This window comes from Camelus dromedarius, chromosome 12 (assembly GCF_036321535.1).
Source record: "Camelus dromedarius isolate mCamDro1 chromosome 12, mCamDro1.pat, whole genome shotgun sequence".
NCBI classification, from domain to species: domain Eukaryota; kingdom Metazoa; phylum Chordata; class Mammalia; order Artiodactyla; family Camelidae; genus Camelus; species Camelus dromedarius.
This window is the reverse complement of record NC_087447.1, coordinates 47,048,383-47,074,774: the sequence shown is the minus strand read 5'-3', so window position 1 is coordinate 47,074,774 and position 26,392 is coordinate 47,048,383. Positions and strand designations below refer to the sequence as shown.

The 26,392-nt window shown below is 56.2% G+C and overlaps 2 protein-coding genes across 4 annotated transcripts; one reads left to right on the top strand and one right to left on the bottom strand.

The window, feature by feature from the left end:
• Positions 1–5,962: 5,962 nt before the first annotated feature.
• On the top strand, positions 5,963–10,675 carry PHOX2A (paired like homeobox 2A). 2 transcript variants are annotated; one of them, XM_064492665.1, is made up of 3 exons: positions 5,963–6,357; positions 8,556–8,743; positions 9,673–10,675. In XM_064492665.1, the coding sequence occupies exons 1-3, from the start codon at positions 6,141–6,143 to the stop codon at positions 10,120–10,122; spliced, it is 855 nt and encodes a 284-aa protein (XP_064348735.1). In that variant the 5' UTR covers positions 5,963–6,140; the 3' UTR covers positions 10,123–10,675. The 2 variants fall into 2 exon arrangements, with proteins under 2 accessions (XP_064348735.1, XP_064348734.1); XM_064492664.1 differs by having other exon boundaries at positions 6,141–6,357; positions 8,556–8,744; positions 9,650–10,122.
• Positions 10,676–10,792: 117 nt separating this feature from the next.
• Positions 10,793–25,920, bottom strand: INPPL1 (inositol polyphosphate phosphatase like 1). Of its 2 annotated transcripts, XM_031460238.2 has the most exons (29): positions 25,812–25,920; positions 24,578–24,994; positions 21,755–21,818; positions 21,512–21,662; positions 21,159–21,279; positions 20,787–20,927; positions 20,452–20,545; positions 20,255–20,344; positions 19,978–20,076; positions 19,715–19,865; positions 19,519–19,625; positions 19,091–19,193; positions 18,811–19,007; positions 18,372–18,489; positions 17,671–17,767; positions 17,246–17,384; positions 17,030–17,129; positions 16,845–16,933; positions 16,505–16,586; positions 16,291–16,380; positions 15,656–15,769; positions 15,429–15,517; positions 14,906–14,993; positions 14,664–14,819; positions 14,349–14,427; positions 14,114–14,254; positions 12,105–12,777; positions 11,718–11,851; positions 10,793–11,606 (listed from the first exon to the last, which is right to left on the bottom strand). In XM_031460238.2, exons 2-29 carry the CDS (start codon positions 24,772–24,774, stop codon positions 11,516–11,518), a joined length of 3,795 nt encoding a protein of 1,264 aa, XP_031316098.1. In that variant the 5' UTR covers positions 24,775–24,994; positions 25,812–25,920; the 3' UTR covers positions 10,793–11,515. The 2 variants fall into 2 exon arrangements, with proteins under 2 accessions (XP_031316098.1, XP_031316101.1); XM_031460241.2 differs by lacking the exons at positions 10,793–11,606; positions 11,718–11,851 and having other exon boundaries at positions 12,642–12,777; positions 14,710–14,819.
• Between the last annotated feature and the right edge of the window lie 472 nt (positions 25,921–26,392).

Sequence of the window (26,392 nt, the reverse complement as noted above, 5' to 3'; positions counted from 1 at the left end):
GAATTGCTTGTTTAGGTCTTCTGCCCATTTTTGGATTGGTTTGTTTATTTTTTTTCTTATTAAGTTGTATGAGCTGTTTATATATTCTGGAGATTAAGCCCTTGTCAACATCTCATTTTTGCAAGTATTTTCTCCCATTCTGTAGGTTGTATTTTTGTTTTGCTTATGGTTTCCTTTGCTGTGCAAAAGCTTATAAGTTTAATTAGTTGCCATTTGTTTATATTTTGCTTTTATTTCTATTGCTTGGGTAGACTGCCCTAGGAGAACATTGCTGAGATTTATGTCGGATAATGTTTTGCCTATGTTTTCTTCTAAGAGGTTTATAGTGTCTTGTCTTACATTTTAGTCTTTAAGACAATTTGAGTTTATTTTTGTGTATGGTGTGAGGGAGTGTTCTAACTTCACTGATTTACATGCAGCTGTCCAGTTTTCTCAACATCATTTGCTGAGGAGACTGTCTTTACTCCATTGTGTGTTCTTGCCTCCTTTGTCAAAGATTAATTGACCAAAAGTTTGTGGGTTTATTTCTGGGCTCTCTATTCTGTTCCATTGATCCATATGTCTGTTTTTGTACCAATACCATGCTGTTTTGATTACTGTAGGTCTAGGCTCTTAAATTCTAACATGAGTCTCTATATCTTGCATCAACTTCTTATTTATTCTTTCTTCACTGCAACCACTTTCCTTCCTTTCATGTTGGGGAACATGACTGCAAACATTTACTGAGTTTTTATATTTATAGCTTTCCCCATTTAAAAGAGAATGACTTGTTTCTCAATTCAAATAAGAAAAAATGATGAGAAAGGGTTTTATTGACCTGTCTTCAAACAGCAGGAAGACAGGTGTGTCTTCCACACCTGGACCTGTTATGGCTGAGGGTAGGATTATGTAAGAACAGTGGTTCCCTAGGTAGCCATGTGGATGGAGGAGATAGTTTCCAAGGGAAGAATTGTACTGGGCTGACCACACCACAGATGTCTATTACAGCAGCCTTGGGCAGGTCCCTTCCCATGCACAAAAGCTTGAATAAGCTTGTCAATGTATGGCATGGTTGGTGGGATCAAAACCTTTATCCACGCCCCCCCCCCCATTTTTTAAAAAAAGAATCAACTTGCCTCACCTTTTCTATGCCATTCCCTTGACCAGACAACTAAAACGTTCTAAGAGCCTCCTAATAAATAAGTGCCTATGTGCCCACCAGATTGGGAGATCCTTAAAGGCAGTATTCCAGGATTAATTTATCCCCATGTGTCTAGTGCCCCATGAAGTTCCATCATAGATCAGACACTTGAAAAACGTTTAGAACTGGGTTAAGATCTTTTCTCATTCTTCAGGGACATCTGAGGGTTGAACATTTTGGACCTTGGAAAGGCCTAATGCTACGAGCTTTAAAAAAAACACACAAACAAAAATGGAAATTAGTGGAAGACTGTGTAGCCTAAGGTACTAGTGGAAAGAAGAAAATAGTTAACAAAAGTTGTCCCTACAACAGAGAGATGAACAAGAGACTACAGGTTCTGATAGGTTGGGAATATACAGTAACCTTCCCTGGATCAGGAATAGCAGGAGAGAATAGGGATTTAGAAGAAGGTTGCTGATGGAGTTGGTAGATAGATGAGGGTGAAATGAGTTATAGGGCCCTTAAGCAGGACCAGAAATTTGTTAACTTTTCACTGATAAGCTCCATCCTTTATTAGAAAGTAGACATGAATGTCAGATCAAAGTTGGCTTCCAATCATAGCTGAACAATGGTAACACTGAGAACACTGCTTCAGAGGGTGAGAAGGTGCATTTCAAAGGTAGGGACAGGCCACCGCTCCGTGCTGTCTCATAGGAGAGAAGGACTGACAGGAGTGCACTGGATTAATAACTCAGATGGTGCCCACACTATGAGCCCTGGAGATCCTTGCTTAGAGTTCTAAGGGGAGGCTAAGATCTATGACTGATCATAGAAATAGCCCAGTCTGCCATCCTCCAAGTGACCACAGGCAGAAAGAATTCTCCAGGGCATGGGTCCTTTCTCATCTGTTCTCATGGTACTTCCACTGTCCATGCTCACAGGGTTGGGATCAGAGCAGAAGAAAAAGACAGTCCCCACTGTACCCACTCCCCAGATTGCTTTTGGCCTGCTGCTCTCTCTGTGGAGGGATCCCCTCACCATGACACACTCCCACTGTTTTCACTTTTATCCTTCCTACAGGACCCCTCCCCTCCAGAGGCATCACTTTCTTCATCTGCAAAAGTTAAGGGGTCAGGCTGGCTAACTCTTCAAGGCTCTGATATCTTCTGAAATCTTGAGGGTAGAGGTGATGCTACAGTGCAAAGATACAGGTACCAGGTGGAACACACCAGATGAGCCTGGCCAGAATGTGGTCTGGGTCTATCAGTCACAGAGCTCAGTCACTTGGTAAGAGAGAACAGGTGGTGGTGGTGGTAGATAATTTATTTAATGTTTACTATGTGCCACACACTATTCAAACACCTAATAATTAAAATAAACCAGGTTCCTGGTGAGAAAGCTGAGGCCCAGAGAGGTTGAATAACTTACCCTAAGTCATCCAGCTTGGAAGTGGCAGCACCAGAGCTGGAACCCAGCAGTCAGGCTCCAGAATCTGTCATCAGTTGTAGAAGAAAAGGCAATTTGCTCAGCAAGGAGGCTTCACAGCAGGCTTGCTGAGACAGTGTTTCATGCCAGAGCATTTTTAGTTCCCCAGGAGAGCATGCATTTTGGGCAGGAGGGTCTCCAACAGAATGAGCTCCCACATCAGATCTCAACCACTAGCCTCTCTGGTGTGAGGCCCTTGCAGAATCCAGCCCACTCTGCCTGTCTCCTTTAATGGTGAGTTCTCAGGAAGCCCTCTTACCTGTCCCGATATCACACCCAAATACACACACACACACTCACACACCATACGTGCAGCCTAGCCTCCAAATTACCCCCACCTCCACCATCTGAAACACCTAAACTCAACAGTGGACAGAATTCAAATGATTTTCTTGGGCTTCATCTCAGTTTTAGTGCCAGTCAGCAGAGGCAAATGGCTCCCTGCAGAGAGAGGAACCTCCAACTCCTGAGGACAGTCCTGAGTCAGGGGAAGGCCAGCTCCTGCCAAGCTGACCCTGCAACATGCATGTTACCATAAAACTTCCAATCACCAAACCATTTGTTTGATTACCTGTAAAGGTGTCAAGTATTCACAGATTATATTGGTCAGAACTCTTGGTGGCAACTGTCAGAAGCCCAACTTAAAGTAGGTAAGACCAAAAGAGGAATTTATTGGTTCAGTGACCAAAAGAGAAGAAATGACAGGGATAGATCATGGAAACAGAGACAAGTGGAGCCAGGCTGCATATCTCTGCTGGTCCCTGTGCATAAGCCTCTGTGGCTCCTTTGCTTCAGCTTTGTCCCTGTGGAAGAGATATGGCTGCCTAAAAACTCCTCAGATGAGGAAGGCCTTTCTTGCAGGCAGAAGGCTGGCCCAGAGGGAGGAAGTTTCCTGTTACTGAGGAGTGAGGGAATGAAGAAGGGAGGACGATCTCTTTTCAGAGAGTGGGGAGTGGGAGTCAGGGGATGATGCTTCCTTCCCTGGAAACAAGGGCAGGATTCCCCAACACAAAGATTTCAGCTTAGCCTTCATTATTCATTCAACAAACAGGTATGGGAAGATCTATGATGTGCAGTGATGTGCTAGCCACCGTGGTAGGGCTGGGGAGAAAGTTTTCAATGAAAGGACATATTTCTGCCTTGAGACCTTGCACGTTATTGCAAATACTTCAACAAGGTGACACGAATAACCAAAAGGGGAGGAGGTACACCACAACCTAGTCTAGGGGTATCAGGGAAGGCTTCCAGGAAGCAGTGATGTCCAAGTTGAAACCTGGTGGATAAATGTCAACTAGGCTTGGGGTTGTTTTTAGGGGTGGTGGGTAGAGACTGGAATGAATGTTCCAGCCAGAGAGAACAGCTCTGGACTAAAAAAGCAATGGGTTCAGGGCTGCAATGATAGTCATGGTGAAGGGGGAGGCAGGCTGGAGCACTGGCATGGAGGACATTGTGGGCCAAAGTGAGGGCTTGGATTTGATCGTGAGGGCAATGGAGAGCCATGGGAGGTCTAAGAAAGAGAGCAGTGGCACCATCTGATTTCCCAGTTCTGAGATCCCTTGGACTTCCTGTATAGGAAGTGTCAAGGCAGAGGGGTGTACCTCCCACACCGGTCGAGAGAATGTTTTAAATCAGTTTAGCTGTCAATTTAGAATTTAAAACTAATTAGAGAAAATATCTCAGAGAAACCCCCTGGTAAGGAGTAGTTACAGAAATGGGGGACAAGTGGTCCTTGTGTTAAGCAAAGAATGAGCGGCCAGGTTGGGCATGCTCCCCAGTATGCTGGTAAACTGGGGATGTGGGGGGGGAGCCCTTCTCTCATCCCCCAAGGACTTTGGCTAGTAACAAGGTGGGGACCTACCAAGATTGGGTAAAGGAGCCTGAGGGCTGGGTAGGGAAGCTGTTCAATCCACCTCAGGTGTGCTGCAGAGGCAGAAGAGTTCTCTGTTCTATTCTCCTGGAAAGGATCCTATGTCCTGTCCTGTGGTCCCATGATGCAGAACTCATCAGTGGCCAGGCCCAGACTGATTCTAGGTGGTTTTCCTGAAGAACAAAAAGGCCTCTGGAGGAGAGGGGTGGAGGCTGAGAAAGAGTGAAGAGGTCACTTGGGTACTCCCTGGTCCTGACATTCTTCACACATGATCTGTACGGAGAGTGCTGAGAACCAGAGTGCCATCTCACACTTAGTGGCGGTGGGGAGAGAGACTGAGATGGGGGACCTGGGAGAGAGGACAGGCAGGCTGGTCTCTGAAGGTGCAGGGCAGGGTCGTATGACCTTCAGGACAAGTCAGGATAGAGGGACATCGGCTTAGGCGACCCTCCCCCTCCGCAGCTTCATGCAGCACCTCCGTTACAATCCTTCTGCCTGCTGGGCGCTCCAGCTCGTGGGTCTCAGCTCTCCAACGGCTCTTTCTCTCCACCCCTCAGCCTCTGTTCCTCCACTGTGTCTGTCCCTGGCCTTGTCTCTCTGAGACTGATCCTCCGCGTGTGTCTGTCTCACTATCACTGCCTTGTTTTGTCTCATCTCTCTTGATCTCATTGCAATTCTTTTTTCAGTCGTGTCTCATTCCTGTGAATTCTCTGTCTCCATGCCTGCCTCACACACTTTCTCTGTCTCCCTCTCTCTCTCTCTCTCTTATCTTTCCTTTGTCTATGCTATCTCCATCCCCGCCTTCCTCTTGTACATGTTTCACCTTTGTCACCATTTCTGTTCCTGTGTCCCTCTTGCCCCGGTCTCTAATCTATCTCTCTCATCCATGTCTCCATCTGTGTACCTGTATCTCTCTTGCCCCTTTCTCCATATTTCTCCATCACTTTTCTGTCCCTCTTCCTGTCTCCGTCTCTGTCTCCTCTCTTCATCCACGTCTTCATCCCAGGCTCCTTCTCTTCCTCGTCCTTGTCTTCATCCCCGCTACTGGGCCGCCTCCGTGGTCCCCGCCGGGATGGTACTTCGCTGGGGGCGGGGCAGAGGGGCTGGATCGGAATAACTCGGTTATCAGGACGAATTGAATTAACTTCTTCACAGGAGAGCCGCCAGGCCTGTCTTCCCTCCCTTATGCGGGGCCGCAGGTGGGGAGGCCAGGGAAAGGGGTCGGGACCCTCTGGACTGACAAGATGCGCGGAGACTGAAGGTCTGGTCCGGACTGGGGCAGGATGGGGACTCTAGAGGATGGGGCCCCGCGCAGCCCGCCCTGCACCTCGGGAGGCGTAAGAGACGGTGGCAACCATTTGGAGTCGGGGTCGGGGGCGGCTGGGGGCGGGGCCTGGGCGGCCCAGGCCCCGCCCCCGAAGAGCTCGCCCCGCCCCGCCCCCTCTGCGGGGTCCTGCGCGTTAAAAGGCGCGCGGGCCGGGCTAGGCTGCACTTGCGTTGTACCCGGGCGGAGTACGGCCGCGACGGGGCGGGCGGACTCGCTGGCGCTGACAGCCGGCTTCAGGTCCTTGGCTCCTGGCGCTCCAACCCCCATTTTGACCCCTACCCGGCCCAGGAACCCGACTCCCACCCGGCCCGACCCGGCCCCCGCCCCCGCCCCCCGGGCCGATGGACTACTCCTACCTCAATTCGTACGATTCGTGCGTGGCGGCCATGGAGGCGTCCGCCTACGGCGACTTCGGCGCCTGCAGCCAGCCCGGCGGCTTCCAATACAGCCCCCTGCGGCCCGCCTTCCCCGCGGCCGGGCCTCCCTGCCCCGCGCTCGGCTCCTCCAACTGCGCGCTTGGCGCTCTACGCGACCACCAGCCCGCGCCCTACTCGGCAGGTGAGCCCAGCCCCAGCCCAACCCTCCCTCCAAATCCTAAAGCACCCCCAGCCCTTGCCCTACTCGGCAAGTGATTGCGACTGTCCTCCACGGCCGCCACCATCCCTTCCCTAGCCAGACCCTCCATCTCCCCGCGGGACCCACAGCCCCTCCGTAAGACGGAATTCCCTAGGCAGAGTTGAGCTCCACCCTCTCTTCCTTCCCATTCCTCTTCCACTGTCATATCCCTATCCCGTGCTCTTTGGGTCAAGGAAATAGATCCCTAGTCCAGTCATAGGCTCCTCACCAGGCCCTCCCTTGCCCACCTGCAAAGACTGACCACTCAACCTCTCCATCCCCTGTTTCCTTGGAAGATGCTTCCAGCTCAGTCCAGTCAGACTCCCCATCCTTATCGCCCCCACTTCACGCCCGACCCCCAGGAGGATCCCTGCTGCAGTTGAGCTGCCCATCTGGGAACCTTCCTAGAGCCCCAGCACCATCAGGCCCCCACTGCCTGGTTTTGGACCCATCTTGCTTGTGCCCAAACCCTCTTGCACCACTGAAACCCATTACGTGGCCAGAAGAAAAGGGTACTCAGGTCATTAAGCCAGTTTTATCTCCTCATTCCCCCTGGAGACTCTCATAGATGGAGTACTGCAAAACCCAGAAGCAGCCCCATACGATGCCCAAACCCCTTGATCCAAGTCCCCATCTGAAACTTCAACCTCATGGAGACTTTTAGCCATCCCCATCTCTCCAATTAGAGTCTAGGCTGCCCTACCCAAACTCCTTATCTCCTTCCTTCCTGGGGAGACTCCCTTGGGCCCAAGTAGAAGATTGGGGTCTTGTGGGTGGGGAGAGATGGTGAGAGAGACCTTGATTTGCAGAAATGAGAACCAGAGAGATGGAGTCAGAATCTGGAATAGGGATGGGAAGGATGGGTACTCTGGGCATATGCAGATGAGGACTGTGGAGGTAGAAACAGGAAATGGGGAGATGGGCCCCAGAGAGATGGAGTTCTGAGATGGGAACAGATACGGAGAGATATGAGCAGAGATGGGAAGATGGGGGACCCTAGGAGAAATGGGATCCCAGGGTTGGGGAGATGGAGATAAAAACCAGGTGGTGGGAAGATGAATTATGGGAGATGGGGACCATGAAAGATTGAAAACAGAGATAAGAAAGATGGGGCTAGGAATGGGGGTATTAGAGACAAGGATTAGGGAAGATAGAGAACTAGTGAGATATGAAAAAGATGAAGGATATCAGGGATGCTTGGAGAATATGGAGACCTAAACAGGGGCTAGAAGCCCTCCCATGGGGAGATGGTGACAGAAACACTGTCTGTGGGGCAGTAGGGACTGTAGATGGGAGTCAGGGATGGGAAGACAGGGAAGGGAAAGAGTGCGACTGGCTTTGAAGGAGTTGGGACAGAGAGAGAGGTGACTGGCAGGGAGAAGGGCAAAACACGATGTAGAAACCTGGGAGGGGAGAAATAAGAACCCTTCTCAATGGGCACAAAGAGACGAATGGTCCAGAGGGGGAAAGCTGCAGATAGATGCAGTTGGAGAGAGGTGAGGAAGGGGAGGGGGGGACACCTGGAGGAGGATGGGATGTGAGATGGGGCTGAGGAAATGAGGCCTGGGAAGGAGTTGGGTGCGGGGTAGAGCGGGCCAAATTTTTACACGGCAGACAGTCTGTGGCAGGGCTGAAAGCTGACCCAGGCAGGTGAGTCGTGAATCTCAGTTGCCTAGGTGAAGTCCAGGGCTGGTTACTGGGTAGAGCCAGGATGCTGATGAAACCTGACAGACAGACAGCGTTAGGATGGACAGAGCAGGACCTTAAGTCAAGCAGGCAGACTGACTGAGGGAGAGACACACCCAGGGGAGGGTCATAAGGGCGGATAGACTGGTCGGAGGTGGAGGGAACACATCGGAGGGCCAACGACAGGTCAGTTGTCTTGACGCGAGGATCACATTCTGGTTCCCTCGCTGCGGCCCTTGGGCTCCAGGACTTCCTGCTCGCTGTCTGCCTTCACCCCTGCCCACTTCAGCGATAGGGAAGACGTTCCATCCAGGACTGAGAGGTCCAAGCCGAGGGGCCAGGGCAGGGGCGGGGGGCGTTGAGCGATCCCTCAGGAGCAGAACGCAGCAGGCTAGGCTCGGTTCCTCATGCCCCCACCTTCGTTGATTCCCCCGCCCTTCCGCACGCACCCGTAGTGCCCTACAAGTTCTTCCCGGAGCCATCGGGCCTGCACGAGAAGCGCAAGCAGCGGCGCATCCGCACCACGTTCACCAGCGCGCAGCTGAAGGAGCTGGAGCGCGTCTTTGCCGAGACCCACTACCCCGACATTTACACGCGCGAAGAGCTGGCGCTCAAGATCGACCTCACTGAGGCTCGCGTGCAGGTGCGTGTTTGCGGGAATGTGTGCGCGCGGAGAAGGGGCGGGAAGTTAGTGCCCGACACCTAGAGGTCCGCAGGGCAGAGGGGCCTCACTCGGGTGACGGGGAGGTGCAGCCTGGAGGCAGAGGTAGAGCCAGGGGCCAGAGCGCAGTCCTGGGGTGGTTGGGCAGAAGAGGACATGTAGCCCGGGGAGGCTGTGGAAACAGGACTTGGCAGACCTGAGGCTCTCAAAAGAACTTAGCTGTTCAGCCTCATGATTTCCCCTCAGTCTCCTGCATAGGGCTGAGCACTCAGTGATGCTTGGGAAGCCCGGACGGAGACCGAGTGGGTAGAGGGGCCGCTCCAGGTGTCCTCAGGCCAAACGAGGCCAATCAGTGCCTCCGGGTCCCCTCCCCAGCTCTGCAGTTGTGACACCTCTGAGCCTGGAAAGCCCGGGCTCAGGACAGGCGCAGGAGCTGGGCCAGGGTGGACTTTTGTCTATCTTACGAATCTGAGTATAGATGTTCAGCTGGCGCGCCTTTAATGGAGACCTTGAACAAAAGGTTTCCCGAGTGCCCTAGCTGGCTCTTCACTGCCACGGGACACTCCAGAGGGTACTCCCAGAGCCTCTTGTAGGAGCGAACTGGGGAGAGAGAGCTTTGGGTGATAAGGAGGGCAAAGGCGGAGTCCCCTCCGGGAGACCGAGAACACTAGGAGGCGGCAGGGTCCGCGGGTGAGCAGATCCCAAGGGGAAGGCCCTAAGGACCTAGAGAATGGGGCAAGTGGAGGAGAGGATGGAAGCGGAGAGACGAGGGCAACGAGCAGAGTGGTGGATGGCGAGGGGCCAAGGCTCCGAAGGCTGGTAATAATCCAGATCCCTTCAACCGTCCCTTCCGGATGGAGGTCTCACCCACGCCTTTTCGACCCGGGACTGACCGGCCGATGTGCCCGCAGGTCTGGTTCCAGAATCGCCGGGCCAAGTTCCGAAAACAGGAGCGCGCGGCCAGCGCCAAGGGTGCGGCGGGCGCGGCGGGCGCCAAAAAGGGTGAGGCGCGCTGCTCGTCCGAGGATGACGACTCCAAAGAGTCCACGTGCAGCCCCACGCCCGACAGCACCGCGTCGCTGCCGCCACCGCCCGCGCCCGGCCTGGCCAGCCCGCGCCTGAGCCCCAGCCCGCTGCCCGCCGCCCTGGGCTCTGGGCCCGGACCCGGGCCAGGGCCACAGCCGCTCAAGGGCCCGTTGTGGGCTGGCGTGGCGGGCGGTGGGGGCGGCGGGCCGGGCGCGGGCGCTGCGGAGCTGCTTAAGGCCTGGCAGCCGGCGGAACCCGGGCCCGGCCCCTTCTCAGGGGTTCTGTCCTCCTTTCACCGGAAACCTGGTCCCGCCCTGAAGACCAATCTCTTCTAGCCGCCGGCCTCTGGAGGCTCCGGGCCTGCGGCCAGAGACGCCCCTGCCCCTCCAGGACCTGAGAGACCCTCCCCATCCCGGCCGCCTGCCTGATGTCTCCCTCTGTCCAGTTTCCCCACCGAGTCTGACCCCTACATGTGCCCTCCCCACCTTTAGAGACCAAGGCAGGGTCACTCTCGTCCTCACCCATTCCCACACAGAAGAGCGGGCTACTTTTACTTTTCACTGGGACGCCCTCCAGCAGAGCCCGAGCACCTTCTAGCTTGGCTTTCTTTGGAACCGGGATCAAATAACACCTGTCCCTACCACAGTGGGCAAACGTGAGGAGCCTCAAGGAGAAACAGCCCGGCTTCCTCCCCAGCTCTGCAGCTGGTTGAGTCACTCCTCACCTTGGTGACCAGCCCACTTGGGCCCCACCCCTCGGGCCCACCGGCCCTGATACCGCCCCTGCAAAGGCTGGCCGTCATTGGGATAATGAGCGGCCTGAAGAGTCCCGCTGCCAACTTGAACCTCGTCCCCTCGCATCCCCAGCCAGTCTGGCACAAAGGGTAGGCCCGTTAGACGAGGGAGGGTCTGTCAGAGCAACGGGACAGATTTTCCCTCTTTCCTGATTTTTTGTTGTTCTTTGCTTTTGAAACACTTGTAATTTATTGAGGTGAGTTTTGCTCAATCCAAATAAAACTTAATTTATTGAAGACATCACGCCAGCAACCCTCTGAGTACCCAGGATGGGGATAGGCTGCCTGCAAGAGCTTGGTTCCACTTGCGACCAGCGAGGAACCCATGGCTGCCACACAGCCACAGCGCAGGGTGGTACAGACCAGGAGACAGAACTAAGCAAACTGGATCTATACTGCCGAGATCCTTCCCCCGACCCCAACCGGCCCCAATAATGTTAAAGTGCCTGCCCTCCCTAAACCCACACAGACAAGCTTAAATAAATCCCAGCCCTGACCTTGGGCTTCCTTCATTTACGGATGGACACCCCCAGAATGGGGATTGGGAGAGGTCCTAGAAGAGCCCCTCTCACTGTGGTTCAGGCTGTGTGGAAGGCAGCAGGAACAGCGGTGAAAGTAGGGGCCCAGACGGACCCATATGGACCTCACGCCCCACCTGGGGCTGGAGAAGGTCCGAAAGGGAAGACAGCACCGGAATAACCAAGGTCCTCGGTAACCATGGCAACTGACCTCCGGAGCCCCGGCTGTAACAGGTGAGAGGCAGGATGTCCTAATTAGGGCACTCCAAATGATTGGGCAGTAGGGAACGCAGATCCCCAATAAATAGGCAGAGAGGTACTGCCCCGCCCCTCATAACTTTTCAACTCCGGAGCTCTGGCTGGGCTTTCAAGGTGGGGTTGGGGAGTGGAGTTCCCAGCTTCGCAGTGCCACCGCTATCACTTGCTAAGCTGCAGGGTGTCCAGAAGGAGGCGCTTGTGAGCCGGATCCTGCACACCAGCTTCCTCCAGATCTTCCTCGGTGATGTCGCTGTAGGGGTAAGAGAGGCTGGGAGAAGGGCGAGGCGGTCCAGAGGGCCCGTAGCTCCGCCCACAAGGCCAGCTCCAACCCCACCCCCTCCACCACCAGCCCCGCTCCCACCTGAGAAACTCCAGGTCGTCCCAGCCATTGTGCACCAGGCCCTCCTCATAGCGCTCCAAGCCGATGGCCCGCAGCCAGGCGCCCATGCCTGCCTCACCCAGCCCGCCGGCCCGCCCGCCCTGCGGGCACGGACCCTAAGGGAAGAGGGCATGTCAGGGGGAGAATTAACGGTACCCACACACACAGAAGGACCTGCAGACAGCCACATTCTACCACATGCTCTGGAGTGGGGAGAGAGGCAAGGAGCTGGGCTGATTCATGTGATCCCCAACTCTCCTGTGCCCAGCTCACAGCAGAAGGGACACCACTGAGTACTGAATCGTGAAGTAGAAGGACACCACAGTTCATGGGTAAGCACACCCAGACAGCCACCCATGGTCCACACACCTCCTCTGCCAGGTCCTCCTGGATGCTCTCTCGGATGCGAGGTGGAGGGAAGCTGAGAGGCCGGCCATAGTCGGAGGGCAGTCCCCTGGGGGGCTGCAGCTCCAGGGAGCCGGGCAGGAGCACAGAGCGGCCAGGCCCAGTGGGAGCATAGTCCACCTCACTCAGTGTCTTGGCCATCTGTAGCACTGAGCAGGAGCGATCATCCCCACTGGCTACCTCCCCCAGGAAAGTGCTGGTGGGTGAGGGGCCTGGGGGCAGTGGGGGCCTTGGATGGGCCTTGGGAGGTGGTGGGCCACGGGTCTCGCCTCCACTGCGGCCCCGGACCACTGGCCCTGGCAAAGAATCCACGCTGGGGGGCAGGAAGATGGCTGAATCCGGCAGTGGTGGGGGTGGAAAGTCTGGAGGGGGCAGTGTGCCCCCCGACTCCTCATCAGATGAGCTCCCCTCTCCCACACGGGATGGCCGGTGGCGCCCAAGCTGTGGAGCAGGCACTGTGATGGCCACTTTGTTCTTGGTAGCAGGTGGGACAGGGGCCCTGGCAGGCGAGGGTGGTTCCGGGGGCAGCAGCTGGTGTGGGACCCCTTCAAGGACGTAGTAGGCAGGGTTATTGAAGCTGTTCTTGGGTGGGGGGGCTGCCACCCCTTCCAGCTCTGGAGCCCCCTCTGGCTTCAACCTGGGTTTGGGAGCAGGATAACTAAATCAGGACCCAGAAACACTAAAGGGAAGGCAGTGCGTACAGTGGAGGGAGAATTGGACTGGGACAGGAGATAAGGGCCCTTGATCCTAGACCTGCATGTACCTTGAGCACATCCCTTTCCCTCTCTGGTCCTTGGTGTCCTCATCTCTCCAACTGGGGATGCAGAGGAGTTGGATGAATAACCCCTAAACTTCCTTGCCTCACTCACTGAAAGACTTTGTAAACTGTGAAAGTTGAGAATAAATGGGTGAAAACAGGTACCAGAAGGCAGGGTAAAAAGAGCCTTTAATGAGAATGACCTGCCAAATTTGGAAAGCCCCTGGAGGCATCTGAGGCCAATCTACTGGGGAATCTTACTCATATATTCAAGTCAGTTTTACTCAAGCCTGGGGATAAAACTAAGGAGACTGATAACAGCTGAAGATGGTTGAAAACCAAACTGTACCTAGGGGTTTTTATTTGCGTTCAAGTGACAATTGGCTATAATTAAAAAGCAAGCCTCACTTTCCCAAAGTAGGATCCACAGAACAGTATAGTTGACCCTTGAACAACACAGGTTTGAACTGCACAAGTCCATTTACACTTGGATTTTTTCCAATAGTAAACACTATAAGTATTATAAGATCTATGAGCCACGTGGTTGAATCCACAGATGTGGAACCTCGGATAAGGAGGAACCAGGGATGTGGAGGGCTGACTATAAGATATACACCCCAAACCCCTGCCACGTTCAAGGGTCAACTGTAGTTCCCCAGGATATTAACAGTGATTATGTGGAAGTTTCCTGGCCCATTAAGTTTGGGAAGCTATATTCAACAGAGCTGAAAAAGGATTTCCTTCCTGTCCACATGCTCAGAGCTTTTGCTGGTATCACTGTGCACTGGGAATATCTAAGAAAAGAATCTAGCAAGGACCATTTCCCAAACTCATTTGACCACAAACCCGTTTCCAGAGGGGCATCTTGTAGGACACCGTTTCATGGGTCGCCCCCAGGGAAATCTGTGCTGAGGCACGGGCCTTCTCCAAACAGAAGGCCCAAGTTAAGTCTGCTTACGTGGAGGGAGCTGTTGCAGAAACAATTTCTAATCCTATTTTTTAAGGCAGAATTGAGAGGAAAGGCTGAGTGTGTTCCCTTTGACTCAGAGAGCCACACCTACAGGGGGCCTGGCTGGCCAGAGTGGCCATGGGCATAGGGCCCTGGCACCTCTGGCCATATGGCAGCAGAGTGCCCAAGTGGCAGACGATCCCTAGGCTGGCCCTGAGAGCCATGCACGGCAATGGATAAATCAGAGGATGACAATTTCCTTCTCACCTGGGGGTCAAAGGCTCCTCCCGGGGAGCAGCTCGAGGTGGGGCTGGGGGCCTCCCAGTTGGTGGTGGTTTCTCTGGTTCTTCAAATAACTTGGACAGTGGGCAGGAGGCCTCTGCAGCAGCTGGCTTGCGGCTCCCTGACCTGTCAGGCGTGCACAAGGGAGGAGAGATCAAGTAGGAGCTGACCAAAAGCCCCAGCACCCCTTCACGTGACACCCAACACAGCCCCAGCTCACCTGGGCTCCTGGCTGCTTCGGGACACAGAGGGGGCTTTGCTCTTTGCTCCTGTCTCATCCTTATCAATACTGATCCACTCTGGGGCAGGAAGGGAAAGGAGACTCAGAGGGGACCTGGGGTACTGCATCCCAGACACCCACTGGGCCTGCTAGCCCCCTCCCAGCTACTCCTCAGGGCAAACCCATTCTCAGCCCTGCCGCAGAACTTCCAAATATTCCCAGGATTCCAACATGCCCTCCCAGCACCCCCACACCCCCAGGCCTGCCCACACCACCCCATCTCATGCCCCACATCCCTCCCAATGGAGCCCCCACCGTAGAGTCGCTCACGGGTGCCCAGGCGCTCTGTGGGCACCCGCACCTTCATGGAGCCACGGATGTTGCCTGTCTCCTCGCCTCGGTGGGACAAGAAGGTCAGGAACTGCTGGGCTGTGCTGCCAATCATGGATTTGAGCGCCACCACGCACTCCCCTGGAGGGCAAATGACCAGCAGATTGTCAAGCCTTTCTAGGACCCTGCTCAGCTTTCTGTCCCCCTTGGCACTCCTCATCCCTCACCATAGGATTCGTAGCCATCCATGGACTTGACTGTGAGCAGAAGATGCTGGTCTTGCAGGTACTCAATGTCAGCCAGAATGGGCTTGAGCTGGGGAGCAGAGGCCCAGTGAGGAACAAGGCCCCACCCACCCCTCCTACTCTTGGTATCACTCACTCGACCCTCATGCTTGTCCACGCTCACTCGCACTCCCCTCTCAAGGAAAGATCAATTTTTAACATGGAAGACACAACACTGCACGTGCCTTCCTTGGCACCTAACAGTATTATAACTCTTTAATTTTCGGCATCCTCAATGGACTACACAGAAGCTGGCATTTAGCAAAGGCTCAAGAAATATTTATTGAACAAATAAAAGAACCAACTGCAACTTGGTCCCACACCCCTGAATAAAGCAAATGCCTTGGTCCTCACTCGTGCCCAGTTCCCCTATGCCCCCAACCCCATGCACAAGCCCGCTCTCCCAGGCAGTTTCCCCAGTGCTCTGCCACACCTCCCTCTCTGTGCCCTCACCCACAGGCCTCACCGTGGGCAGCTGGCGGGAGGACCACTGCACCTTGAGGAAGTTGATGTTGTCACTGCTCTGGGCATCATTCTCAAAGCTCTTCTTGTACTCTGGGTGGGGGTAGAGGACACCTAACTGAGTGCCACCTCCTGACTTCCCTTCCCCCTAACTAGGGGGCTGACCACTCTGGGCACCTCTGGCTTCCCATCCCCAGTGGCCCACACCCGGCCCTGGGCCCCAATTCTGACCCTCCAGGCAGGTGGAGTAGAACTCGATGAAGAATTTGGTGCGGCTGGCTGTCTTCACAATGGCCTCGATGCTCTCAAACTCGATGTAGGCCTGGTCTGAGGTTTTTGAAAGCCCTGAGGAGCAAAGGGAGGAAGGCAGACAGGAGGGCTGAGAGGCTGGCAGAAGGAACAGGACAGAGAGACTGAGCCCTGGGATGGGAAATCAGGAGCCCTGGCAGAATAGTAGGGAAGGCCAGGAGGGGGCATCCTGATCCCAAGCAACCAACAGGGAGACCTCAAACCCAAGGATGAGAGACCATCGAAGAGGGGCTGGGGACTAGAGTGCCTGCAGGGAAGCCCTCCAACAACCCACCACACCACCAGGCACATTCAGGTACACAAGGGGCCCCAGGCAGATACAGACACACATACACGTTGACACTCACACATACATACCCACGCACATGGGCATGTACCTCCCACAATGACCCAGGCACACGGACACCCTCACATCACATAGTCAGAAACATTCCTACACATACAGGTACACACCCAAACACAGACACACTGAGATATATTCAAACCTATGCACATCCCCAGGCACTTGCACCCACCCGGGTGGATGCCACACCCATGAGCACATCCAGAACTGTCACCTTTCTTGGAGATGAACTGAGAGGTAACTCCAACTTCAAATGTCCCAAACACGGGGGAGTGGTCACTGGTGACAATGTCATCCGTGCAACCTGGAAAGAGGGATGGGAATGGGGGCTCAGGGGAAAGCTCTTTACTCTCTGCTCCCACTTCCAAGGTGGAGTTGGGACAGTAACTACCCAGGATCACCCATAACCCTGTCCAGAAGGCTCTGACCATAGGAATTGCAGATGATGTGAGTCTCAGGGTAGGATTTCCAGAGAATCCGGTCACACCAGGAAGGCACGTTGGTCCGGACCTGGGGCAGGGGATGGCAGAGTGGTGAGGCCAACAGCTGGGGGCTGCTCAGATGAAGCCCATGCTGCCACCTCACTGGCCCCCAGTGCCCACCTCCCTCCTTGGATCCTCACTACACCCAGGATCACCCCCAAGGCCTCAGGGGGCCATAGAAGCTGGAGTGGTAATTGCAGAGGCTCAGACCCTTGAGCCCACATGCACTCTTGACTCACTGTAGCCCTGGGGGTCTCCCAAGGCTCAACCCATTCTCCTCACTCACCCCAGTTGGTTTCTGCTTGTGCCAGGCATACGTGTCTCGGGAACCCCGCTCGTAGCGGTAGGTGGGCGGGAAGGAGATCTCCTCCTCACCTAGGAAAGGCGGGGGATGAGGGTTCAGGGGCCTGAAGGGCCAGGGATACCACAAGGACCCTGGCCCTCAGGACCCCCTGCTGGGCCCACACTCACTGAATCGGAGAAAGACCTTGTGCTTTTCCCGCTCCAAATTGAGCTGGTCCACCCTGAGCAGGGGCTCAAACTCCTTTCTGCTGATGTAGTTCAGGATCTCCTGGGGTGAGGACACAAAGGCTGAAGACTTTCCCTCTTGAGCCAGAGCCAGAGGTGACAGCCCATCTGGCTCCCAGCCCAGCCTCCCTACCAGCCACCTGCTGGCCCTCTTTGCACCTGGATATCCATGTCTAGGCGGTAGTTGAGGTCCCCGAACCAGAAGAGGTGAGTGAAACGCAGAGAGATGTCAAAGGCACTGAGCTGCCGGTCGCCCAGCGAGAGCAGCCGCAGGATGTCCAGGTAGTTCTGGTTCCGCCTACAGGGGGAGGCCCCAAGGGCCAGGAGTCAGGGAGAGGTGTAAAGGTAAGAAGTCTCTGAGGTCAGAGATGGGTCAGGGATCAGGGTCCCTGGGGACAGAGGGAGGAGCTGGGGACAAGGTCAAGGTCAGGGAAAGACAGAGGGATCTTAAATTGAGGTAAGGAAGAAGAGGTCTCTGGGAACAGGGATGAAGGAGGGTCAAAGACTAGAATATGGAAGATGGAATAGGTCTCAGGTGAATATAGGATGAGGCTAAAGAGACAGTTGGGAAGGCACCCCCTCACCGGGCAGTCTTCTCATTTCCCGAGGTGAGGTGGCAATTCACAAAGCCAAACGAGGTTCCATTAAACATGAAGGAAACGCCCACAGCTCCCTTGTTTCCTGTCAGGGCAATAGAAGGCTTGAGTCACCCTCGGTGTGCTCCCCACTCTCCCCTCTGCCCCTCGAAGCAGCAGCGGGAAGATTGTCCTGACCCTCCCACATGCCATGAGGCAGGCAGGCCCCTGCACACACACCCCCACCTACCCTGGGGGTCCACATGGGGCACACACAGCCCAACTGGATGGCCTGAGTCTGTCTGCATGTGTGAGCAGAGGCCCTGGAGATCACAGGGGATCCCAAGAGTGAAGGTGGAAGGACCTACAGGTTCTGGGCAGAATCTGTCCTGGAAGAGCACTGGGCTGCAAACCAGGAGACCAGGGCACTATGCTGGGTGCTGGGCTCCACCAAATACTAGCTGTGTGACCTTGGACAGGTCACTTGGCCACTCTGGGCTTGAGTTTTATCATCCATGAAATGGAAGTAACTATCCTGGCCCTACCTTCCTAGTGGGGCTGGAAGAGATTTAGAATATGAATATGCTTTGCAAAGTTCAAAGAGTTTAGAGATGGGAAACCTGAGACTACCCAAAAGGGGGAGACCCTAGACCCAGGGCTGGAGAGGAAACAGGAAGCATGGACAGAGGGACCCCGCCCTCCCCACTCACCCAGGGTGTTGGCAATGCCAGTCTTCACGCTGGACGTACTGACGTGGCTGATGCGGTTCTCATGTTCTGGCTTGACCAGCACAGCCACCTTGATGTTCCACAGTGACTGCATGGCAATCTGGAGAGAGAGTGCAGGGTCACCCCTGCCCCAGGCCAGGCCACTGTCCGATTCCCTCCCACCCTGCCCACACTATAGACTGTTCTGGAAGTCACAGGATAGGAAGGAAGGCCTGCCACCTTTTTTCCTCCTGAGGGGCCAGAGGGAAAGAGGCCTTCCAACAGAATGAAGGACTCAGTTAGACCTCCTAAAGGACATGCCCAGGGACCAGAGGGACAGCCAGTCAAGCTGTGCTCCCCAGGGGCTCCTCTGAGGTCAGGCAGGATAGCCGGGGGCGGTGTGTGATAGAGGAGAGGGGCTGGACAAGAGGATGCCCCTCACCGGGCGGTAATCCAGATCTGTGAGCTCCTTGAGGCCCCCGCGGAGCAGGTCCAGCCACTCTCGGTCACCCACCGAGTTCTCCTGAGTCCCAAAAACATAGATGTCATGGGGTATGGTCACCGTGACCTCATCCAAGGTCTTCCCCAGACCCTTCGATGTGAACCAAGACGTCACATTTTTCGGAGGCGGCACACTTCCTGGAGGTGGAGGTGACGGGGGCAGTCAGGCCCCTGCATGGGGCCCTGCCTCTCTCCCGCCCCAGCCCCTGCCCGGGCCTGACCCATGTTCCAGGTGCCAATGAAGACAGAGATCATGTCGGGCTCGTCCTGCTTGGAGTGCTTATTCTTCATGAGCTGCAGCAGCTGGCAAAAGGCCTCCCGCTTCTGGGGGAACAATGGCCAGTCAGGGGCAGGTGGGTGGCCAGGAACCCCTTTCTATGAGGATACCCTGCTAGGTTGCAGGTCCCATGAAGGGAGGGATGTGCCTGTCTGGCTCACCACCCTACACCCACTCCTCAAGTCCACAACAGTAAACATTCATTGAACGAACATCTGAATCTACCCTCATGTCACTCTCAATACACATACTCTCTGCCCCGTCAGACCCGCCCCGACATGAGGGATGACACGCCTATATCATGTGTTCCCTCTCTTCCCATCCAGCAGGGACCCCTGCAGCCCCGGCGTCCTGGACCACCCCGCCGCTCACCCGGGCGCTGACAAAGATGAAGTCCTTGCGCTGCGTCCGGTCCTTCTCCTTTTCAAATACCACACCCAGCTTGTTCTGCACCCGCTGGGACTTAATGAGCTGGCGGACTAGAGGATGGAGGATGGGTCACACCAGCCTGTGCTCGGAGGCCTGGGGCCACCCTGAACCACCCCGCCCAGGTTAGGCCCTGGCTCACTGCGGTCATGCGTGAAGGTTGTCCAGTCCTCCTGCGAGTCCCTCTGTCTCCGCAGCAGCACCAGCCGCCCACCCTCCACATCCACACTCAGTGTGAACTTCTGTGACTTTCCGATCTTGGTCAGGTCACCCAGGGTCACATCCAGCTTCACCTGCAGGCCAGGAGGTAAGGAGACTGATAAAAATACCCGGAAGCAGGCAGCACCCTCTTCACCTCCAATTGCCCTTTGCCTCGCAAAGCACCCCCTCACCCCCGCCATGTACCTCAAAGGCCTGCACAGGGATGGCCTTGGCCTTACGTGTGGATGGCTGCAGTGGGGCTGGGGGTGCTGTGGAACTCATGTCCTGTAGGGCCTTCAGGGCCTGGAGAGGGCAAGGGCAGGGCAAGGTCAGGGACCATGCTGAGAGCTGGGTCAGGGAGGGGCATGGCTGATGTGGGGGTCAGTGCTGAACTGTAGATTCAGGGTTCAGATTAGTTAGGCAATGCAAGTGGCCAGGGACGGGTGGTGAGTCAGGAGTCAGAGGTCAGGAGTCAGGGCACCTTCTTCTGGATGCCTGACAGGAAGTCCTTTAGCACTGACAGCTTCAGCACCAGGCTCTCTAGTTCCTGCTCCCCAGTCTGTGGTGGATTCTGCAGAGAGAAAGAATGAGGCTTATCTGTGAGGCCACCAAGCAGGAGGCCCCCCACCCAGCCCCAGAACATGAACCCACTCCCTAGAGGTCTCCCCACAATCCCACCTGCTGCTGCAAAAGGCGGGTCACCATGGGTGAGCTCTGCTGGTCAAACACCTTGGACAGGATCTCCAGGCCAGACAAGACCTTGTCTACCTCACTAGGGGAGATATCAGGTCAGAACTCCCGCCCCAACCCAAGTACAGGGAAGGGGGGTTGAGTGTGCAGTTTCAGTTGCCACCATGAGGATACAAGGGTTCAGGCAAGGGAAAGTCAGGAGGCAACAGCGGGTTCCCCGTTCAGGGCCAGAAGTCAAAGGTCAGGGTGTTTGTGTAGCAAGGGAGGGAAGAGGACAGGTCAGAGGTAAGGGCGCAGTGCATGGTGTTGGTTGTCCCAGATACCTGTGCAGCCTCCGGCATGAGGTGGCGAGGGTGCGAGTAAGGTGGGGCAAGTTGCTGGCTCCGCCCCGCACAGCCTCCAGGTCCAGCCCATAGCTACCCTTCAGGTACTCGTGCGAGACTGTGCTCAGCCCATTGGGAGCACTTCAGGGAGGGGTTAAGAAGTCAGTGGAGGCCCTGCTGACCCTATCCCAGCACCCCCACCCCATCCCTAGAGGAGATGTACAACAGACTAGGGTGTCTGCCTCCAGGGCTGAGATGGGATGGGGGTCCCTGGGAGTGGGCTGGGGGCTTAAAAGTCTCCCCACCTTTGGTGAGGACACAGTTTTCAGAGGAGAAAGGGACTTCCTGCACCAGAAGGCATTGGGGTCTCACCTCTCAGCAGCTGGAGTTGTGGGCGTCTCAGGGGCTGGCAGGGGGCTGCTGGGCCCCAGAGGGGCAGAAATGCTGGTAGAGCCAGAGCGTGGGGGCAGTGGGGGCTTCTCATCCTCCCCATCTGTGGACAGGGGCCAGTGGGCAGCTGTGTGAGCCTCCTACCCTCAGTGAAGTATGGGGGGACACCATGGCTGTCAGAAACATCCATGGAAAGGGGGTAAAGGGCCCTGGCACCATGGTTAGTGGCAGGGGGCTTCAGGGGAGGCAGGTTGAGAAGATGGGGTGGGAAGAAGCAAGTAAAGTCTGGGGATGGGGGCAGGGAAGGCATTTGCATACTGCACCCCAGGCAGCACCTGAGGCATCTCGGTCATCTGGCAGGTCTGGCTCTCGCTCCCGCTCCACAGGCAGCAGCAGGGCGCACACCAGGCCCTGGTTGGGCTGGGCGTACAGGCCGATGAGCTCCCCCAGGGTCTGGAAGCGGCGCACAGGCACACCCTGTGAGGTCTGTGGGCCAGCCAGAGTGGAAGAAGAGTCAGCCGGCAGGTCCCAAACCTTAGGCTGGAATTAAGGTCAGGAGTCAGGGTCCAAGCTCCTACCTGCACGGCCAGGAAATCTTCTCCATCAGGTAGAATTCGATATGTGTGCACATGCTTCTGATACCTGACAGTAAGGTGGAAAGTCAGAATCTGCCACCCCCAGGCTGGGGTCTAAGCCCTAAGGTACCCCTTCCTCCTGCCAAAGGCTTAGCCCCCTGGCCTCAGCTTGGTTTCCCTAGAACCATTTGCCCAGGCTATATAGGGTTAATGCTGGGGCCAGTCCACTCTAGCCTGCTAGTGCCAACAGAGCAGGAATGACCAACCTTTGCTCCCCCAACCCAGACCTGCATAGGCTCCACACCCACTGCAGGCCCTGGGAAGCAACAGGCAGCTCTTTTGTGGCCTCCACAGCTGTCTAAACAGCCCCTCTGGGCTGTGGTACCAGTCTGGGCCCCCTGCCAGAGTAAGAGTCCTCAGCAGCCTGGGTAAACCCTGTCTGCATACATGGTGATGTGCTAACACGTGTGTGCCTGCTGCCTGTGTTTACGTTGGTGTCTGACTCTGCTGGAGTTGGGTTTGTCTGGGGCAGTTTTGCTGGGGGGTGTAGAGATATCATCCTAGGGCTTCCCCCCCACCCCAGGCACCAGGAAATTGGGACAATCCAAGGGGGCCTCCTATGGGAGACCTGGGCCTCTGGGAGCCCCAAGCTGAGGGGCAAGAGGGGTGCTGACAGATGGCAGCAACAGCTGAGCAGGTGACAGCTGAGCCTGGCCTGGATGGTACAGGCTGCACTCAGTGTGGGTGGAGGATCCCTCTGCAGTCACACCTCAGGGCAGGCTTGCCCAAGGGCACCACCTGGGCCTGTGTGTGCTGGGCAGGAGATGGGTATTGGCACCAAAGAGGACCAAATGCTTATTTGAGGAGACTACACCTCAGCCACAGGGCCATCCTCTCCCCTCAGGTAAGCCCCCTTCAGGGACTCTCTCCAGGTCACTGACTGGGCATAGGCTGTGTGACTGGATGTCCTGATTTGTGGACTGTGGGTCTGTTTTTAACAGTAGTAGCATCCCATTAACTGAGCCCTGTCTCAGTGACAGGCTACGTACTCAGCATCCTACAGGCATGATCTCATTTAATCTTCACATTTTAAGGCAGATATTTTTATCCCTATTCTCCAGAAGAGGAAACTGAGGCTCAAAGAAGAAAAGCGATTTGCCTAAGGTCACAGAGCAAGTAAAAGGCAGAGCTGGGATTTAAGTCAGGACAGAAGCCAGGGCCTGTATCCCAGTCTGCTGATTGAATTGCCTTCACCTGTTGGGCAGGGATATGTCCTCAATGTTTCCCTGTGCATTTGGTGTCATACACAGGTAAGCAAGTAAGTTTTGATCACCCACCCTCAGGCTCCTAAGATGCAGGAAGCAGCCAGAATCAGCTGGTAAAGCTGAAGCCTCCACACCCAGATAGACCCTCACCCCATCTATCCCCTCCCCTGGCAATGGAGCCAGGATTTTTCCCTCCTGAGACAATAATGTTGCTCATCCAGACACAGGCCCAGCTGTCCCCCTCCCACTCAACAGCTGACCCAACACCTGCCTCCCTCCCCTCCCTAATTAGGGGGTACGCCTCAGAGGGGGCTGAGACGCAGGACTCTAGGATATCCATCTGCCCAGGCTGTCCCTCGTCAGACTTGGGACAGAAGCTGAGACTTAGGGGACCCCTTCCTCTTCAGGTCCACTGCCTAGGCCAGGGTTTCTCAACCTGAGCACCACTGACATTTTGGACCACATAATTCTTCATTCTCAGGACTGTCCTGTGCATTGTAGGATGTTTAGCAGCATCCCTGGCTTCTACCCACTAGAAGCCAAGAGCACAATCCCAGATGTAACAACGAAAAATGTCTCCAGACACTGCCAAATGTCCCCTGAGTGGTAAAATCAATCCCAACTGGGAACCACTGGCCTAGGATGGTGTATTCCCAAAGATGTGAGGAGAATAGAGGGAACAGACATAGGAATAGGGGTTCCGGAGGCCTTCCAGGGCTAAGGAGGAACATAACTGTATCTAAAGAAAGTAGACCCACACCTCCCCACTCACTACCTCCCACTCCAGAGGCGTACAGGAGCCCACCTAGTATCAGATCTCAGGGCTAGGGGGGTAGCTCAGGGAGAAGACTCCAAAACTGAAAGTGCACACTCACCCAATACCACTGCCACATCCGGCTGATGGGTACAAGCACAAGACCAGGCCCACTCAGAGAGCTGCCAAGTCCCACCCCGTGCTCAGCACCCATAGCTCAGGACTAGGGCAGTGGGATCGCAGAGCCCGGGCACACGCTCACTCACTCACTGATTCATGAAATGACATGGCCCCATTGAGTCTCACCCGCCTTCTTCTCAACACCACCCTGCCCCAGCCATACACAGACAGGCAGACCCCAACCTCAGTCCTGGGGGCACAGAAAGGCCCCCCAAGGAAGCCGCTGAGCACCCCCACACACCCCACCAGTTCCTCTGGCCCCAACTCCTACTCAGACACCCAATCCGTGTATGAACAGAAGTGCACATAATCGTGGAATGCACATCCTCACCCCTGCCGGGAGGGTGCCTCAGGGGGCCTGCCAGAGACTCCCTGCATTTTCCCCAATTACAGCCACCCTGGGCAGCAGGACCCCACACATTCTGCCCACAATGCTCCAGAAAGTGGCCCCAGACACGAAGCAGGAAGGAAGAAGCCCTTTGCTCCCAGCATCCTTCCTCAAGCCCAGCAGAAAGCCAAAGCCCCCACTCTGGGGGGCGCTGGCGTCCCACTGTCCTAGGCCCTCCCCACACACTCAAGGAAGCCCGGGCCCTGCCCCCGCCCACCGGGATTCCCAGCCCCACTCACAGGACGCAGAGCGCGAAGGCTCCCGCCACGCTCTCGCTATCTCGGACCAGGAAGCTGCCATCGCGGCCTGCCCGGGCCAGCAGCTCCTCGGCGGCTGCGCGGCTCAAGTCGCGGTGGTACCAGGCGGGGGCTGGGCTGCCCAGAGCAGCCCCCGGCCCGGCACCCCCCGGGCCCGGCGCTCCGCACGCCGAGGCCATGGCTCGCGCGGGCTCAGAGCCGCCCGCGCCCACCGCCGTGAGCCATCCGCCCCGGGACGCTTGGGGCTGAGGCTGGGGCCGGCCCCGGGTCCCGAGGTCGGGTCCCGGACCTGAGGATCCGCGGGAGGGACCGAGCCGGGGATCGGGACTCCGCGCTCCGCCGCGCTTGCTGCCTGGTTTGCCGCGCAGCCGCCGCCGCCGCCAGCAGCGCCGGCCTCAACTTGAAGAGAAAGAAAAGTTTGTTCAGAGGGGACGGGGGAGGGGCAGGAGCGGAGCGCAGTGCCGGGCGGCCGGCCCCCACCCCCACCACTCGGCCCACAGCCCGTCCCGCCCCTGCCCCCACCCTCTTCCCCGCGGGGAAGTTATCCTCAGCATTCCTGCAGGACCTGAGACACCCCCCCCCAAACCCCAGGGGTAGCCAGCCTCCCAAACCCCACAATGATCCTGCTCCGCCATCACCACCCGGAGATCCAGCCCCTAAACTCCCCCTTCGAAGCCAAAGTTCCCCCCATCCTGCGCCCCGACACTTCGGGATCCCGAATCCCTTCCCCTAATACTCGCAATATGTCCCTCAAACTCCCACAAACGTCTGGTTCCACCCAAAGTCCTGTCCATTCGGCTCCCCAACAGACTCGTAATATCGAGTTACCAAAATCCGCGAAAGATACCATGACCCTCCTTCTGTCTCTCCCCATCACCCTCAATTCCCTTAAAATCCAGCCTCCTCTTAGACCTGAACCCCCAAACTCCACTGGGTCCAAGTCCCGCGAGGGAATCCCCTGCAAGCCCCTAGACGAGGTCCAGTGTCCTCGAATCCCCATGCACCGTCCCTGGCAGCCCCTCTCAGCCGGAGCAGAGCCCTTCCCCCTTCTCGGCCAAGTTCCCTGGCACCATCCCCCATACACGAAGGCCCCGGCGTTGAGGGGTTCAGCAGTCCGAGACCAGGCCTCCCCTTGCTCATCTAGAAGAAAGTTTCCTCAATCCCCTGCGCTCCCGACCTCTCCTCAGAACCGCGGCTACCGCGCGCAGACCCCCACCTCCCGGGCTGCTCCGATGTCCCCTTCCCCCTGGAAGCGGCCCTGGGCTCCTCAGCGGCCACTTAAGATGGCCATCCTCCACTGCCGCACCCCCCTCGCCTTCCGCCCCGCCCGCCGCTCCGCCCCCGCGGCTCTCTGCAGAGCCGGGGGTAGCACCCGCGCCCCGCCTCGCGCGGCCGGGCACTTGGATCCCGGCACCGCTGACCGGCCGAGTGACCTCGGGCAAGTCACGGTCCCTCTCCCAGCCTCGCCTTCCTGCTCTGTAAGATGGGGATAACGTTATGAGGGCAGACTTAATGGGACTGTGCTTATAAAGCTCTCGGCACGGGGCCTGGCATCCAGTGGGCGCTCCCGAACGGCGGCTATTTTTATTATTAATTAAGGAGTAACGAAGGTGACAGCTGTGTAAACTGTAAAGCGCGGCGGCGGAACGAGTGGGTATTATTAGCACCCGCCTCCGCCCCAGCTACTCCCTACAAGTCAACAAACTTGAGCTTTTTTGGGCGGGACGCGGAGCCCGGAGCTCCGTAGATCCGGCACGCTTAGAAGCCTCAGGCCCCTTCCCCTAGAGTTAAGAACCG

Excerpts from the sequence above, each read along its gene's own strand:
- PHOX2A (XM_064492664.1), top strand. The coding sequence starts at position 6,141 with ATGGACTACTCCTACCTCAATTCGTACGATTCGTGCGTGGCGGCCATG. Across the intron at positions 6,358-8,555 it reads GCCCGCGCCCTACTCGGCAG|TGCCCTACAAGTTCTTCCCG; the intron begins GTGAGCCCAGCC and ends ACGCACCCGTAG. Across the intron at positions 8,745-9,649 it reads CACTGAGGCTCGCGTGCAGG|CTGACCGGCCGATGTGCCCG; the intron begins TGCGTGTTTGCG and ends TTCGACCCGGGA.
- INPPL1 (XM_031460238.2), bottom strand. The coding sequence starts at position 24,774 with ATGGCCTCGGCGTGCGGAGCGCCGGGCCCGGGGGGTGCCGGGCCGGGG. Across the intron at positions 21,819-24,577 it reads GCCTTCGCGCTCTGCGTCCT|GTATCAGAAGCATGTGCACA; the intron begins GTGAGTGGGGCT and ends CCTTACTGTCAG. Across the intron at positions 14,820-14,905 it reads GGATGGCTACGAATCCTATG|GGGAGTGCGTGGTGGCGCTC; the intron begins GTGAGGGATGAG and ends TTTGCCCTCCAG.